The 16,805-nt window shown below is 43.2% G+C and overlaps 1 protein-coding gene across 2 annotated transcripts in view; it reads left to right on the forward strand.

Annotated features, from left to right (window-relative positions):
• Positions 1-5,878: 5,878 nt before the first annotated feature.
• LOC147736753 (uncharacterized) overlaps positions 5,879-16,805 on the forward strand; it is a 176,961-nt gene continuing 166,034 nt past the window's right edge. For both annotated transcript variants that reach the window (XM_086953467.1, XM_086953468.1), the window contains exon 1: positions 5,879-6,036. In XM_086953467.1, the coding sequence (XP_086809593.1) occupies positions 6,024-6,036 (13 nt within the window). In that variant the 5' untranslated portion in view covers positions 5,879-6,023. The remainder of the gene's footprint in view (positions 6,037-16,805) is intronic.

Consider the following 16,805-nt stretch of genomic DNA (forward strand, 5'->3'; position numbering starts at 1 on the left):
CTTGGTTGAGTCTCTCCATCTGACCATCAGACTCTGGATGGTAGCTTGTGGATAATCTGCTCTCAATTCCCAACCCTTTAAGGTAAGCCTGCCAGAGATGAGAAATAAACTGGGGAACTAGATCTGATACTATTACCGTGGGTACCCCATGAATCCTAACAATACTCTCTCCAAACACTCGTGCTAATTCTGGGGCTGAAGGAATACCAGACAGAGGAATAAAATGACTCATCTTGGTGAAAGTGTCCACTATCACCAAAATGGTATCAAATCCTTTACTCAAGGGCAGATCCACAATTAAATCCAAAGAGATAGTATGCCAAGGGTGGGTAGGAGTAGGAAGTGGCTGCAACAATCCCTGAGGAGCTTGTCTATTAGGTTTACTCCTAGCACATAATTCACAAGATTGAACGTACTGTTTGACATGAGAGGATAACCCAGGCCACCAGAAATATCGCTGCACCAGATCCAGAGTCTTCGAAGCTCCTTTATGACCGGCTAACGGATGATCGTGACAACTTTGCAAAGCCTTTTGTTGAAGTGTTTCTGTAGGAAGATACAACGCCTCTTTAAAATAAGGTAACTGCTGATGAATTCCCCTTTCATTACCTTGAAGAGCGCACTCTTGAATCTCTTTTAAAGACAGACTCTTACGAACTTCTTCTTGAAAGGTATCCAGAGAAACTGTACACACAATCTGAGCTTCAGGAATGATCGGATGCGGTTCCACCTGATGCTCACAATCTTCAGTGTTCCAACGGGATAAGGCATCCGCCTTACCATTCTTTGGACCAGGACGATAGGTAATCACAAAATCGAAATCTGCAAAATAAAGAGACCAGCGAAACTGCCTTGGAGTGAGAGTCTTAGCAGTCTTAAGGAATTGAAGATTCTTGTGATCGGAATATACTGTGACAGTATGCTTCGCTCCCAACAAATAGTGTCTCCAGTCTTCGAAGGCATCTTTCACTGCCAAGAGTTCCTTTTCCGCAATCGTATAGTTCAATTCAGCAGCTGTCAACTTTCTAGAGCGATAAGCCACCGGATGAAGTTGTCCAGTACTACGATGTATTTGTGAAAGAACCCCTCCTATGGCTTGGTCGGATGCATCCGCCTCTACAAAGAAAGGTTCCTCTGGATCTGCGTGTAGTAAGATGGGGGCAGTAACAAATCTGTTCTTAAGATCCAGAAATGCCTTTTCAGCTTCTTGCGACCACTCGAACTTGACTCCTTTACGTAAAAGACGAGTAATTGGTGCAATTAATTGTGAAAAACCTTGAATGAACCGTCTGTAAAAATTGGCAAACCCCAAAAACCCCTGAATGTCTTTAATGTTTTGAAGGGCTGGCCAATCCTCCACTGCTTGCACCTTTCCCTGATCCATGGTAATGTCTTGGGAGGAAATGACAAATCCCAAAAATTCGACCTTTGTAGCATTAAAGACACATTTCTCCAGTTTCACAAACAGACTATGCATCCTTAAACGCTCCAACACCATTTTGACATGTCTGGAATGATCTAGTGGATCTTCAGAGTAAATCAAAATGTCTTCCAAATAAATGATTGCTATCTTGTCAATCAAATTGCCCATCACATCGTTGATGAAGTGTTGGAATACGGCAGGCGCATTACACAATCCGAAGGGCATCACGCAATATTCAAAAAGGCAAAACTTAGTTCTAAATGCCGTTTTCCATTCGTGCCCCTCTTTCATGCGAACAAGGTGGTAAGCACCACGCAAATCAAGTTTAGTGAAGATCTGCGCCTCCTTGATTTGATCAAGGAGAACCGAAATCAGTGGCAGCGGATAACGATTCTTAATCGTCACCTGGTTAAGTGCGCTATAGTCAATACAAGTCCTCAAACTCCCTTCCTGCTTCTTTGGTATAAAGAATAAAGGGGAGGATACCGGAGACTGAGAAGGTCTAATAAAACCGTTAGCCAGGTAACAATCCAAATATTCCTTCAAATGATTGTTCTCTGCTTCCGTCAGGGCATATATCCGACTGCATGGAAGAACAGCCCCAGGCTCAAGATCTATGGTACAGTCGTAAACACGATGAGGTGGTAAATTCTCAGCTTCTTGTTCACTAAAGACTGATGCCAAATCTTGATATTCCACAGGAATTTCTCCAGAATGGATGACTCCAATTGATTGACCCCCAAAGGAGAGTAATGCCGCTAAAGAAGGTTCCTCCAAACTTGCTTTAGGACCAAAGCAGTGTTCCTCACAATAACTGGACTGCATACAGACTGTGCGACTTTCCCAATCAATGGTTAGATTATGGGTGGTTAACCAAGGAAGCCCCAAGATTAACTGGAACTGTGGGGCATCTATGAGATTGAACTGTAACACCTCCCGATGACCGTCGGATTTAATCAATTCAAGTTCTTCAGTATGACTGGTGATGGGTCCTGAAGACAAGTTTGTTCCATCTACGGTGCGAACAGGTTCTTTCTTTTCCTTTGGTATGGCAAGAATTCCCATTCGACGAGCATACTTGATGTCGCAAAAATTGCCCGTAGCCCCTGAATCCAGCATGATAGCAACTCCCTGGATCTGGTGCTCTCTAAACCTTATTGTCATGTGTAAGATCACATGTGGAATCATCGACTGTAAGGTGTTCAAAATGAAGTGAGCTTCAGGAGCCGTCTTGTCCTCCTTAACCACCAGAGCGACTCAGTCTACTGATGGCTGGAACCGTTTCCCTTCACAGGAACCTTGGGACGCTTGGGGCATTCTCTCACAAAGTGGCCGGAACCTCCACAATACAGACACAATTTCTTTAACCGTCTTTGTTCCTTTTCTTCCTGACTCAAGGGACCTCTTACGGCCCCAATCTGGTTCTGGGTCTTTATTTCCTACTATTCCTTTCTCGGTCTTCATTCGATCAAAACGAGGAAACGTCAACTTCCAGTCCTTCTTCCGCTCACCTTTACGTTCAGAGTTTCGAAAATCCAACTCTAACACCAAATCAACCAAGTCTGTTAAATTAGTAGGACGGTTAGGGATCTGAGCTAAAGTATCCTTCAACTCATCTCGTAATCCATGATAGAAAAGAGCCGTTCTTTTTTCTTCGGGGCAATTGGTTTCTATGATGAGTTTGTTAAATTGAGTAAGATACGTAATTAGATCCTTAGATCCTTTGCGGAGTTCTAGCAACTCATTGTCTGTGGCCTGAGATATCCGTCTCCTGTCAAAAATTCTAAGAAATTCAACCTTAAATTTAGTAAAATCAGAAAGAATAGGATCATCTTCACTGACCAAAGGCATGGCCCAATTGGCTGCATCCCCAGACAAATAAGATAATATGAAGGCAACTCTGGACTGAGCATCTGGAAAGAGCGTTGGGCGGCACATGAAGTGCAATGAACACTGTGTCAAAAAAAGCTGTGCTTTTTGCGGATCTCCAGAGAATCTTTCAGGGGCAGCCAACGGAATCAATGGGGAGACTGAATGAATTACCTGAGCTACGGACTTAGGATCAGTGCTGGGAAGACTGGTACTGGAAGTGGGGATACTCTGTACTGGGTTTCCCATAGCTAAACCGTCTAACTTCTGAGCTAATACTCTAGTTTCCTGACGGGAGGCCACTAGTTCTTGTTTCAAATTTTTATTCTACTCCCTCACCGCACCTATCTCTCTTTGAATCCCCTCTAACAAGCTTCCCAAGGCCTGGAGATCCAATCCCTCTGCCATACTGCCCAGGCGAAGAATATTCGTGGGCACTTCAATCTGTCAGAAGTCTCCAACTCTCCGCAGGGGCAGTATAGATGCTGATCCCAATCTCCCACCCTCCTGTGCCACCGCTTCCTTAGCAGTTTCACCAGAAGAAGGGAAAAGGGGAAGTGGATAAAAGAAGAGACACCTTGACGCTGCTGACACTCTCTTGGCTGCTGGACTTCTGAGGAAGATATTCTGCAGTCTATTCTTCAGGGGGTGCCTAATACACAGATGGGCAAAAACATAAGACAACAACCCACCTAACTATACTGACTCTATGTAATAATTAAAGCTTGTCCTACTCGTAGCTCTTTAGGTATTAGCTTCTCTTCTGTATTTAATTTAGGTTATTGCAGGTAGCCTCTTAATCTGTAGAATAGAAGACTTACATTACCAAATATTCAATTAACTAATTCAGGCTCTATTTCAGGCCAATAACTTGTCTGTCTTACTAGTTCAAGACACCTCCACAGGACTCTCCAAATTGGAGCAGTTCCGAATTGTTCAGCTGCTCGAAAGAACTCTTCAAGACGTTGTTCCGTGAGTGCTCTGTCAGCAACAATGCAGCTGTATAAGAGTTCCGAAGCACAAACTCCAACTGCTCTGGCTGACGGTGAAATATTGCAGTGCTCAAACCAGTCACTTAATTATCCAGACAGTGACCGTTCCTAAACAAAACTAATTTCTCTTTAGTATGACTCTAACTGGTCCTGACTGGGGTATGTTTGCGTTTTGGGGTACAGGGGTATTTTTAGGGTTATGGAGTAGGTTTGGGTTTTGGGGTACAGGGGTATTTTTAGGGTTCGGGAAGTTTTGGGGTACAGGGGTATTTTTAAGGTTCAGGGGTAGGTTTGGGTTTTGGGGTACAGGGGTATTTTTAGGGTTAAGGGGTATGTTTGGGTTTTGGGGTACAGGGGTATTTTTAGTGTTCAGGGGTAGGTTTTGGTTTTGGGGTACAGGGGTATTTTAAGGGTTCAGGGGTATGTTTGCGTTTTGGGGTACAGGGGTATTTTTAGGGTTATGGAGTAGGTTTGGGTTTTGGGGTACAGGGGTATTTTTAGGGTTATGGAGTAGGTTTGGGTTTTGGGGTACAGGGGTATTTTTAGGGTTCAGGGGTAAGTTTGGGTTTTGGGGTACAGGGGCATTTCTAGGGTTCAGGGGTAGGTTTGGGTTTTGGGGTACAGGGGTATTTTTAAGGGTTCAGGGTATGTTTGGGTTTTGGGGTACAGGGGTATTTTTAGGGTTCAGGGATAGGTTTGGGTTTTGGGGTACAGGGGTATTTTTAGGGTTAAGGGGTATGTTTGGGTTTTGGGGTACAGGGGTATTTTAAGGGAGTAGGGTGGGTTTGGATTTTGGGGTGCTGGGGTATTTTAAGAGAGTAGGGTGGTATTCGTTTTTAGGGTGTTAAGTGTATTTTTTTAAATTGTATATATACATATTTATTTATTAAATTATTTTAAAACAAATATAAATGTAAAATATTTATTTACTTATATACATATGCTTTATTTGGCGTATTTTGATATATTTATTTCCGCCAGTAGGTATATATAGTTAGGACCTAGTTTCCATAGGAAATCCCCAACATTCTATTGGGAATAACTTTGGCGCTGGTTGATGAATCTACGCAAATTTCTCAAAGAAGACGGCTCGCTCCGCTCCTCTCCTTCCCTGAAAGTTTGGGGGGGATTAGTCCAGTGGGGGCTGAGAAAAAAGGGGGTCCCAAAACGTGTTTTCCCCATGTTAATTTCCACAGGATTTTTAGACACGGCTACTGCTTGAACCGCTGAAGGGAATTACACCAAACGTGTCAAAATGGTAGTGTCTGGTACGCAGATCACGCTTTTGGTTAAATAGTGTAAATCCCTCCAGTGGTTCCTGAGAAAATTGAAAGAGAAATAAATGATGTATCTATAAGCGTGAACCGTGCGCGCACCCCGCAATTTTTCGGGAAAAAAAAATTGGGGCGGGGCCTTGGGGGGCTTCTCTCTTTTTTTAAAATCTTTTTATTTCAATCACGAGGGTGCCCACCCCTCGTTTTGCCCTGAAGATCACCGCTGCGGCCCGAGCCGCCTCAAGATGGCCGCCGCCTGGTTGTGGGCGGGGCCGGGAGTACGTGGTTTCCGCTTCCCCCTGCCTGGGGGAAGCCTTCGATGTCCGGTCCCCCGTGCCGAGTGATGCTGGCCAGACGAAGAAGTGTGGGCTGGTGCGGGGCTCCCGTGTGCTGAGGGAGCCCCGGGAAAAGAGGAGACGCCGCCAGCGGGCCCCCTATTGCGTAGCAGTGACGGGCGGGACAGTGATGTATGAAGAAAGTAAGTCACACGAGAGAACTAATAATATGGCAAGGGCGCACAGCTTTCAAGTAATGCACAGAAAGTGCCATTCAAATAGCGGGTTTACAGCACTCGGCGGGCAAGCGTGTTCAGTGCCCCTTGAGTGCGTAAGCAGGACAGGACATGCCTGCTTCCACGAGCCATGGGGTGGCCAGTCTGAGCTGCAAGCAGATTACACGCACAGCAACAACTATAATCCTCGCACGATGGTACGGCGGTCAGACAGTGTCTCTATGGACTCCCGGGCTTCTCTTAGAAATGTAAAGTTGCAAGCTGTCGTAGTGGAGTCACGGGCTGTGGTAAGACGCCTGCGTTGTTGGAAAAAGACACCTGTTATTTTTAGAGATTAGCAATAGCTTTATAAAACAAGTTATGTTCAATATTGTGTCCCTCGCACCTCATGTTCATTCAGAAGTTGATCGTTTCTGGTTTTCACGGTGAAATCACAGCATTCATTGGCCTGCACGCCGGTTCATTTGTGTACGTGTGTCCTTGACTCTATGCCCTCTATATCGTGACTCAACAAGAAAATGCCAGTACTGCACTTCAATTCAATGTTTTTTACTAATTGAGTAACAATCCTCAATTATAAAAGACCAATCATTTAGTCTGGTTTTTTGAATTTTTCTATTTATTATTAGATTATTATTCCTTTTGTTTTTTATCTATTTTTGTTGAACCTTGTTTCACAACAAAAATAATATCACAAGAATGGAGACTTGAAAAGTATATACAAAATACACACAATATGTCAAAGATTATCACAACTCAAAACTATGTATATCACTTTACAAAAACAGTGGACACAATAAACATTCAAGGGACAACATTAAGTGCACTTAGAGACACAAATATACAAAACTGGACAAATAGACAACAACTTGACCAATAAACCTGTTTAGCAACTAGTGTACACGCCCTGTATTGAATGAAGATTTTTTTAGGGAACAGGTGCGGGTACTAGTGGTTAGTAACGAATTGGTTTCCGCTTATTTGCATATAATAGACCATCTAATAATTCAGTTTTCAAATTATAATCCTGGGGAGATTGGTCTATTTAAGAAAACAATGGTGAAGAGAACAGGGGTCGACGCGTTTCGAATCCCTTATGTGCCAGGGATTCTCATCAGGACCGTGAAGAATCAATCTGTATTCAAGATTCAGTGGTCGGTCTCTCAACAGGGTGGCTAATCAGGTAAATGCATGGGCGGTGTGACCGCGTGGTCAGTATGATTTCGATTATGTCGCACACTCCGGTGGTCTTTTGTTAAGTATCCTCCATACGCGGCTCCGTTAAGTCTTGCGGCGCTGGATGCCTTGGGTCTGGCTGGGTTTCGGTGCTCTCTAGTCCAGTCTCCTCCGTGGCTCCGTTCAGTGACAAACACGCCGCATCACTGAACGGAGCCACGGAGGAGACTTGACTAGAGAGCACCGAAACCCAGCCAGACCCAAGGCATCCAGCGCCGCAAGACTTAACGGAGCCGCGTATGGAGGATACTTAACAAAAGACCACCGGAGTGTGCGACATAATCGAAATCATACTGACCACGCGGTCACACCGCCCATGCATTTACCTGATTAGCCACCCTGTTGAGAGACCGACCACTGAATCTTGAATACAGATTGATTCTTCACGGTCCTGATGAGAATCCCTGGCACATAAGGGATTCGAAACGCGTCGACCCCTGTTCTCTTCACCATTGTTTTCTTAAATAGACCAATCTCCCCAGGATTATAATTTGAAAACTGAATTATTAGATGGTCTATTATATGCAAATAAGCGGAAACCAATTCGTTACTAACCACTAGTACCCGCACCTGTTCCCTAAAAAAATCTTCATTCAATACAGGGCGTGTACACTAGTTGCTAAACAGGTTTATTGGTCAAGTTGTTGTCTATTTGTCCAGTTTTGTATATTTGTGTCTCTAAGTGCACTTAATGTTGTCCCTTGAATGTTTATTGTGTCCACTGTTTTTGTAAAGTGATATACATAGTTTTGAGTTGTGATAATCTTTGACATATTGTGTGTATTTTGTATATACTTTTCAAGTCTCCATTCTTGTGATATTATTTTTGTTGTGAAACAAGGTTCAACAAAAATAGATAAAAAACAAAAGGAATAATAATCTAATAATAAATAGAAAAATTCAAAAAACCAGACTAAATGATTGGTCTTTTATAATTGAGGATTGTTACTCAATTAGTAAAAAACATTGAATTGAAGTGCAGTACTGGCATTTTCTTGTTGATTCTTAAATTGGCGCAGCCTTACTGCGTTGGAGCCAGAACCCCCATTGCTACCACTCTATATCGTGACAGCAGCGTTTAAGCTTGCATGTGCGGACAGGAAACAGTGTGGCGGGGTGCGCATGCATTTTGTAATCTGAGGGTCAGGCATGCTATCTGTTAGACTAATCAATATGCAAGTGCAGTCTTTGCAGATATAGGGCGCCGCTCAGTACCTAATTTAAAGTCTAGCCCGCGATTACAATCTCACTAGCTATAATTACCCGTAAAGCTCAGTTAGAGTATTTAGGGGCATGTTGCAAAGAATAGGCGAGGACAATGATTCGAATCAAGCTGTTTTTGTTGTACTTTTCTCACTGAATACCTTCTTCACCCATAATTATTTGACCACAGCTGTGGTTTCCTCATTGTCTACAAGCAGCACCCTGGCCGCTCGCCCTCAGCTCCCCGCCAGCACTTCTCAGCACGTATCGGGCTGTCTTTTGTCTTCGTGATTGACTTGGTGAGAGATTACGGCGTTTACTGCCTCGCATGAATGAGGGGAGGAGCGTGGCTGTGACCCGGTTTATATACAGAGCTTCTATGCTGACATGAAGATTGTCTTTCAAGGCCCCATCCATACGTACCTAGACACGGTGCAACAGGAAGACAATTGTTGACATTTCTGCCATTATACACCATGACAACCAACTGACTCAATCTAACCTTGAGACAGAACGAACCCATTCACTAGATAGATCCATGCACAATAGCAAATAAAACATAATACGTAGTGCACATATAGCAATTAATGCCACATTTCATATGTTTCTCGGGGATGCACACTTCACGCTGTATTTTTATTAGAAGTGAAAGGAAAGTGCTGCTATATGACGCGAGTGGTGTAGATGGAGGGTATTCAGAAAGCTGTGGGAAGAAAAATACGTAAGTATCAAACCCTGTGAGAGGCGGCAAACAAAGCGGTGTGCATGGGAGAACAAGAGATTGAGACACTCCTAAAACATATACACTGTCCACAAACCTTAGTAATCTTCAATTGATAGTCACACATTTTCATAAGTGAAACACGTTCAGTTCTAATTATTCACTACAAAATCATTGTTGTTGCTCATTTGTTTGATACTGCCAACAAACACAATCAAAGCTATTAGGTCTGGCTAGTTTAGGCAGATGTCCATTGTTGACTGTTGTCTTATATGTGTGGCTGACTGCATAACATAAAACTCACAGAGTTTGACAAACTTGTGTATGTTTTCATCTGCCTCTTCTCCATCTATATGTTCTGGGGAGAGGAGAGAGCGGAGAGGAGAGGAAAGGAGAGGAGAGGAGAGGAGAGGAGAGTGGTGGGGAGGAGAGGGGTGGAAAAAGAGGGAAAGGAGAGAGGAGAGGGAGAGGAATATGTGACGAAATTCCGCATTCAAAAATCTCGCATACCATGACTCCGCATTAATTACAACGCATAGCCATTACTCCGCAGTACAATCACTACACAAAATTTAACCCTGCATATAACTTTACAACGCATGCCTTTACAACGCAAAGGCATGTGTGGTGAAGTTATATGTGGGGTAAACTTAGAAAATGTACTTACACTATATATAAATATATAAATAGGTATTACCTACTGGCGGTAGCCAGTAGGTATATATAGTTAGGACCTAGTTTCCATAGGAAATCCCCAACATTCTATTGGGAATAACTTTGGCGCTGGTTGATGAATCTTCGCAAATTTCTCAAAGAAGATGGCTTGCTCCGCTCCTCTCCTTCCCGTTGTGGAGACCCATGATTAGAGTAGGCTTGTTACAATATGGTCCGGAAAATAAAACGTACTGGGCCTTTTTTTGAAATGTGTTCAGTATTAAAGATGTGCTGACTTTTCACAATTTAAATGAAAATAGAGCAGTGCTTTAATTAAATACCCCCTCTCCCACTTGTGATAAAGTTATATGGAAATGTTGAAGTGCTTACCGTCCTTTTTCCCCAAGGGGTGGCAATCTGAGGGATAGCCCCGGGCGCCACAAGCTCTAGCTACGCCCCTGTGGGAGAGTCCCGCAGCTGCCAGCGGAGAGGAGAAGGCAAAACACTGGAGAAGAGCCCCGCCGCACCTGAGTGCCTCCTCTGTTCCGGTGAGTGCGGGAAAGTACTGTGTGGCCCAGCTGGTCTAGCGTAGTTTCCAGGCACACTGCAAAGTGAGTGCTCTAGGGCAGGGCCGGTCCAAAAATTGGACCCCGAGGGCTGCTCAGGTGGTCCCACAAGGATATTAACATATTTAAACGTTATCCGCTAATAGAATTAATATTTTAAAAACCTTGCAAATTCAATGAAAAAACCATAGGTTTCAGGCGTTATTTAGTTAGGAATTAGCATTTAAAAACCATGCAAATTCACTGAAAAAAACATAGGTTTCAGGCCTTATATAGTTAGCAATTAGCATTTAAAAAACCTTTGTAATTCACTGAAAAAACCATAGGTTTTAGGCCTTATATAGTTAGGAATTAGCATTTAAAAAACCATTGAAATTCACTGAAAAAAACATAGGTTTTAGGCCTTATATAGTTAGGAATTTGCATTTGAAAAACCTTGAAAATTCACTGAGAAAACCATAGGTTTCAGGCCTTATATAGTTAGGAATTAACATATAAAAAACCATTGAAATTCCTCCTATATAGTTAGTTGGACTAACTATATATGGCGCACCCGCAATCCACTGCTGCTGATGTCACATATTACATCATTCATGACATGGTCAGTGACATCACTGATGACATCACTGATGACATCTCAAATGACATCACTGATGACATCACTGATGATATCTCATTTCACATCACTGATGACATCACTGAGTACATCATTCATGTGATAATACGATGCACCTCCTCACACTCTAATATAACCTTTGATACCCCCAGTGTTAAATACAGACTACCATTCTTGCAACTATTGACACACCAATACCAGTTACTACATAGGCACTCACTGATTCCTAGGTCTACTCACACATCCACTCATTCACCCATACAATCACTCATACAAACAGTCACTCATCAATGCAACACTATCATATGCAGTCATACACCTATGCAGACACTCACACACTGCCACTCATCCATGGAGTTACTCACATACCTACTCAGTCATGAAAGAATCAATCACACTTCCATTTCCTCATCTATATAGTTATACACACAACACCTTACTTATTCAAACATATACTAACACATACTTACTCTCTTATACAATCACTGATACAAGTACACATTGATCTGCACAGAGTCACACACCTCCCAGCCAGCCACACACACACTCAGTCTCCCATACAAATATTTGGGCAACCAATCAATAACCCATATAGCCACTCATATAGCTACTGATCAACGCATGCAGCAGCTTACACGACAACAGACATACTGATGCACACATTCACAGTTTAGTCACTAACCTATGCATTCAGTAAGACACATTTAATCACTCACTCATAGAGTCAGTCACGCACCTACTAAATCCTTCATCCAGACACTTATACATCCACTCATTCTTCAATATATTTATTTATTTATTTATTTATTTCTAAATTTATAAAGCGCGAACAAATACCACAAGTGGTGTCTCGGCGCTGGGCAGAAACGGAGAGGCACATCCTGTGCATTATTGAGTGAATAACCATGTCTTCACTTGCCTTCTGAAGAGCAGCAGTGAGGCGCTGGTTTTTATGTGATGGGGCAAGGAGTTCCAGAGCCTCGAGGCGGCCACCAAGAAGCGTCTGTCTCCCCAAGTGACTGTTCTCACTCGTTGAACGCATAGTGATGCGGAAGAGGCTGATCTTAGCGCTCTATTGGGAACGTACAGCTGCAGTGATTCCCTAAAAAAGTCGGGTCCTTGGTTATTCAGTACCCTGTATATGATGCACAGAGCCTTGAATTTTGTTCTCTTTTTTATTGGGAGCCAGTGCAGTTGGTAGATGACTGATGAGATTGATGCAAACTTGGGAGTTCTAGTCAGGATTCGCGCCGCGGCGTTCTGCACCATTTGTAGCTTTTTGAGGACCTGCTCCTGAGCATTCAGCAGAAGCCCATTACAGTAGTCCACCTTGGAGAGCACCAAGGAGGACATCAGGGTTTTCCCTGCGGATAGTGGAAGGTAAGGTAGTAGCTTTTTCACTTTCCGTAGCGTGAAGAAGGAAGAGGAGACTACTGCGTTGGCGTGATTAGTGAAACTCAGTTTGTTGTCGAACAACACTCCTAAGTTTCTGACCTTTGAGGCAGGGATAGGTGGGTTGCCCATTTCCGGTGGCCACCAGATCGGGGACCAAGCTGGTTTTAGGTCTCCAAACACCATTACCTCGGTCTTATCGGTGTTTAATTTTAGGCAATTGTTGTCCATCCAACGACTGATGGCTCTCATGCCAGTCTGAAAGTTGGCTGCCACTTCGATCCCGTTCTTATGTACTGCCAACACCAGCTGGGTGTCGTCGGCGTACGAAGTCACTCCCATTCCAAAACATATTTAAACTTTACAGAAACACAGTCACTGGATGATGTCATCAGTGATGTCATTTGAGATGTCATCAGTGATCTCATCAGTGATGTCACTGACCATGTCATGAATGATGTAATATGTGACATCAGCAGCAGTGGATTGCGGGTGCGCGATATATAGTTAGTCCAACTAGCTATATATGAGGAATTTCAATGGTTTTTTATATGTTAATTCCTAACTATATAAGGCCTGAAACCTATGGTTTTTTCAGTGAATTTTCAAGTTTTTTTAAATGCAAATTCCTAACTATATAAGGCCTAAAACCTATGGTTTTTTTGAGTGAATATGTATATAGATATATATATGTATACAATATATATATAAATATATATATATATATATATATATTACCTACTGGCGGTCGCCAGTAGGTAGTTATAGTTAGGATAATTTTCAATGTTAAATCTCAACATTCTATTTTGAATAACTTTGGCGCCGGTTGACGAATCTGCCTGAAATTTTCAGGAAAATGGTCTCATGGCGGTCCGGTCCTTCCCTGAAAGTTTGGGGGGGATTCGTCAAGCGGGGGCCGAGATAAAAGGGGGGTCCCAAAACGCGTTTTCCCCATGTTAATTTCCATAGGGCGGTCGATTTCACTTTTAGCCCGAACGGCTGAATGGATTTCCACCAAACTTGGCAAAATTGTAGGGACTGGTAGCCCGATGTGCCTTTGCTATGTCTCAAGATATGTGCTCCAGTGGATTTTGAGTAATTTAGGTTCAAAAAAATATATATATCTATAGCCGCGCTCCCGTGCGCGCACGGGAGTGCGCTCCAGGCGCGACACGCGACTTGCGCGCAGGAAGCTGATTGGATCTCAGTTGTCTGTAAACATTCTAAACAGTGCGGAGCGGCCGCCATCTTGTGTCTCGGTAAAATCGAGACACAAGGAGTTTGAAAAAAAAAGGGGCAAATGACCATAAGGGGGAAGAGTAGACCCCCTCTGACCCCCTAGGTTTGATGTAGGGACTAAAATAGGGTCCTGCAGGGCATTAAAATTTTTTTTTCGTTTTGCGCGGGGATAGCCGCGCTCCCGTGCGCGCACGGGAGTGCGCTCCAGGCGCGACACGCGACTTGCGCGCAGGAAGCTGATTGGATCATAAGGGGGAAGAGTAGACCCCCTCTGACCCCCTAAATCCAGGACTATATTTATGAAGGCCTTGCGCTGTTAGTTTTGCGCTTCCTGTGCGTCAATTTTTGTGACGCACCAGCGGTGTAAAAAAATGCGCATTGTTATGCAATATTTAAAAAGTGACGCATCTATCTAGATGCGTCACTTTTTAAATATAGTGCAACGAGGTACATTTTATTACACTGCTGGTGTTATGCGTCACTTTTCTGTGCGCACTCCTTATGACGTTCCAGATGTGTCATATTTAATGTATGACGAATCATGTTGCAGATACAATATGGCGCAGAGTTTTAAAAAGTGACCCATGTACCTAGATGCGTCACTTTTTAAAAATAGCGTCAGGTATAATGTATGCAGAGGGGGTGTTCTCTCGCAAAAAGCTTTGTAATAGCGACGCAGTGAAATCTTTGAGATTTCACTGCGTCAGTTTTAGGATGCTGTTGCGTCAAAATCTTGTGTCTGCTTTACAGCAGGTGTTAGACTGAGGCAAGACCTTTCATATGCTGCTTTCCCCATTTGAAAGGACACATTACTGGAGTTGCGTCACTTTTGTGACGCACTCCAGCAATGCGTTACTTGGAATGTCATAAGGAGTGCGCACAGAAAAGTGACGCATTGCACCAGTAGTGTAAAAAAATGTGTTGCGTTGCGTTATATTTAAAAAGTGAGGTATCTAGGTAGATGGGTCACTTTTTAAAATCAAGCGCCACATTATATCTGCGTGAGGTATAATGCATGCAGAGGGGGTGTTCCCCCACAAAAAGCTTTGTAATAGCGACGCAGTGAAATGTTTGAGATTTAAATATAAATATAGTGCAACGAGGCACATTTTATTACACTGCTGGTGTGATGCGTCACTTTTCTGTACACAGTCCTTATGACATTCCAGATGTGTCATATTTAATGTATGACGAATCATATTGCAAGGAGTTACAGATACGTCAGTATTTCTGACATATGTGTAAACATAAAAGTGATGCGAGGCCGGCGCAAAATTTTGACGCAATAGCATCCTAAAAGCGACGCAGGGAAATCTCATAGATTTCAGTACGTTGTTATTACCAAGCTTTTTGCGAGGGATTGCCCCCTCTGCATACATTATACCTGATGCAGATACAATATGGCGCAGAGTTTTAAAAAGTGACCCATGTACCTACATGCGTCACTTTTTAAAAAATAGTGTCAGGTATAATGCATGCAGAGGGGGTGTTCCTTGCAAAAAGCTTGGTAATAATGACGCAGTGCGTCACTTTTAGGATGCAGTTGCGCCAAAATCTTGCGCCTGCTTCACAGCAAACCTTTCACATGGTGCTTTTTCCATGTGAAAGGACACATTACTGGAGTTGCGTCACTTTTGTGACGCACTCCTGCAATGCGTTACTTTTGTGTTTAGAGATATGTCAGAAATACTGACATATCTGTAACTCCTTGCGAATTGATTAGTCATATATTAAATATGACATATGTGGAATGTCATAAGGAGTGCGTCCAGATAAGTGACGCATCGCTATTTTCACGTAGCGATGCGTCACTTTTCAGAAATGAGGCCTCCAGTTTATTCACTGTGTCATAAATTTCTTTTCTAACACTCACCTTCTTTCAGTCCTCCTACTTCACTTCCTTTCACCTCTCATACCTTTCTGTTCTTTCTTACTCATTCTCCTTTCAATTATCAATGCACTATATTTCACTTACTCTTCATTTTTTAAGATTATAGCTCTTTGATGAGAATTGGAGGTAGTTCTGAAAAGAACTTTTGGTTTTCTTCTTTTAACTGAAGAGGAACAAAAACAGGGAATAGAAACTGCTCAACAGGAGCAAAAAGAAAAGAAAAAAATTAGGGGTGGGAAGGGCAGTGATGGTTCTCTAATGCCCGAACCATGAGCAGGACACTTTGCTCCCCATAGGTGAGGAGTTGATTGCAGTATCTGCATCTGACGACCCCATGGTTGAATGCAGGTTGGATGTTTGCCACCTGCCCCTGAGATTGATCTCTTCCGGAAGAAGTTGCTCCTCCTGTAGATGTAGAGGCCCCATCTCTAGGAACCTCCTGTGCCAGAGCCCTGACACTTTCCCGGGCAAAATTCTGGGGGTGCCTGGTCTCCACACGTCGGATCATCGTAAAGTTTCCAAAAGAGTACTTTTTTTGGGGGTTACCCCGTGACAGGACCTTTTTGCAGATCCTGCACTCTACTTTTGGTGCATTCACCTTCTTCTGGTCTGCTGGGAATTTAAAGAATTTCCAAATGAAATGTCCCTTCTTCTTTGGGGTAGGTGGCTCTTCATCAATGAAGTCATCTTCACTGCTGGATGATCTGGCAGCCATGATGAATCCAGGAATATGGAGCAGCAAAAAATGCAGGTCTTTCAGTCACAAAAGTGAAAGAAGAAGTGAAGGAAATGGGTGGGGATTTCATTCATTGTAACAAAAAACTGTTAGCAACCAATGAAAAGTGTTATTTTAGGGTCACATGACCTGACGCGCTTACGATGCGCGCTCGGGTGCACTTCCGGGTGCGTTTACGCAGCGCGATCGTAGGCGCTTCCGGGGCGCACACGTGGCGCGATCGTAGGCGCTTTTGCGTGCGTTTAGGCGCCGCGCACGTATGCGCTTCCGAGGGCACGTACGTTGCGCGCCGAAGTGACGTCATCAAACTTTAATAGAAATGCATAATCATTTTCCATATTAAAAAAAACAAATTTTATTTGTATGGTACGAAATGTTTTGCATTATTATTAACTTTTCATTCATATTTTTTTTTCACGAACGACAGTTGCGCTCTGGGTGCGCTTTCAGATGAGCGCACGGAGAAGCTTACAGGAGAGCTT

Source organism: Lissotriton vulgaris, chromosome 1_2, assembly GCF_964263255.1.
Source record: "Lissotriton vulgaris chromosome 1_2, aLisVul1.2, whole genome shotgun sequence".
NCBI classification, from domain to species: Eukaryota; Metazoa; Chordata; class Amphibia; order Caudata; family Salamandridae; genus Lissotriton; species Lissotriton vulgaris.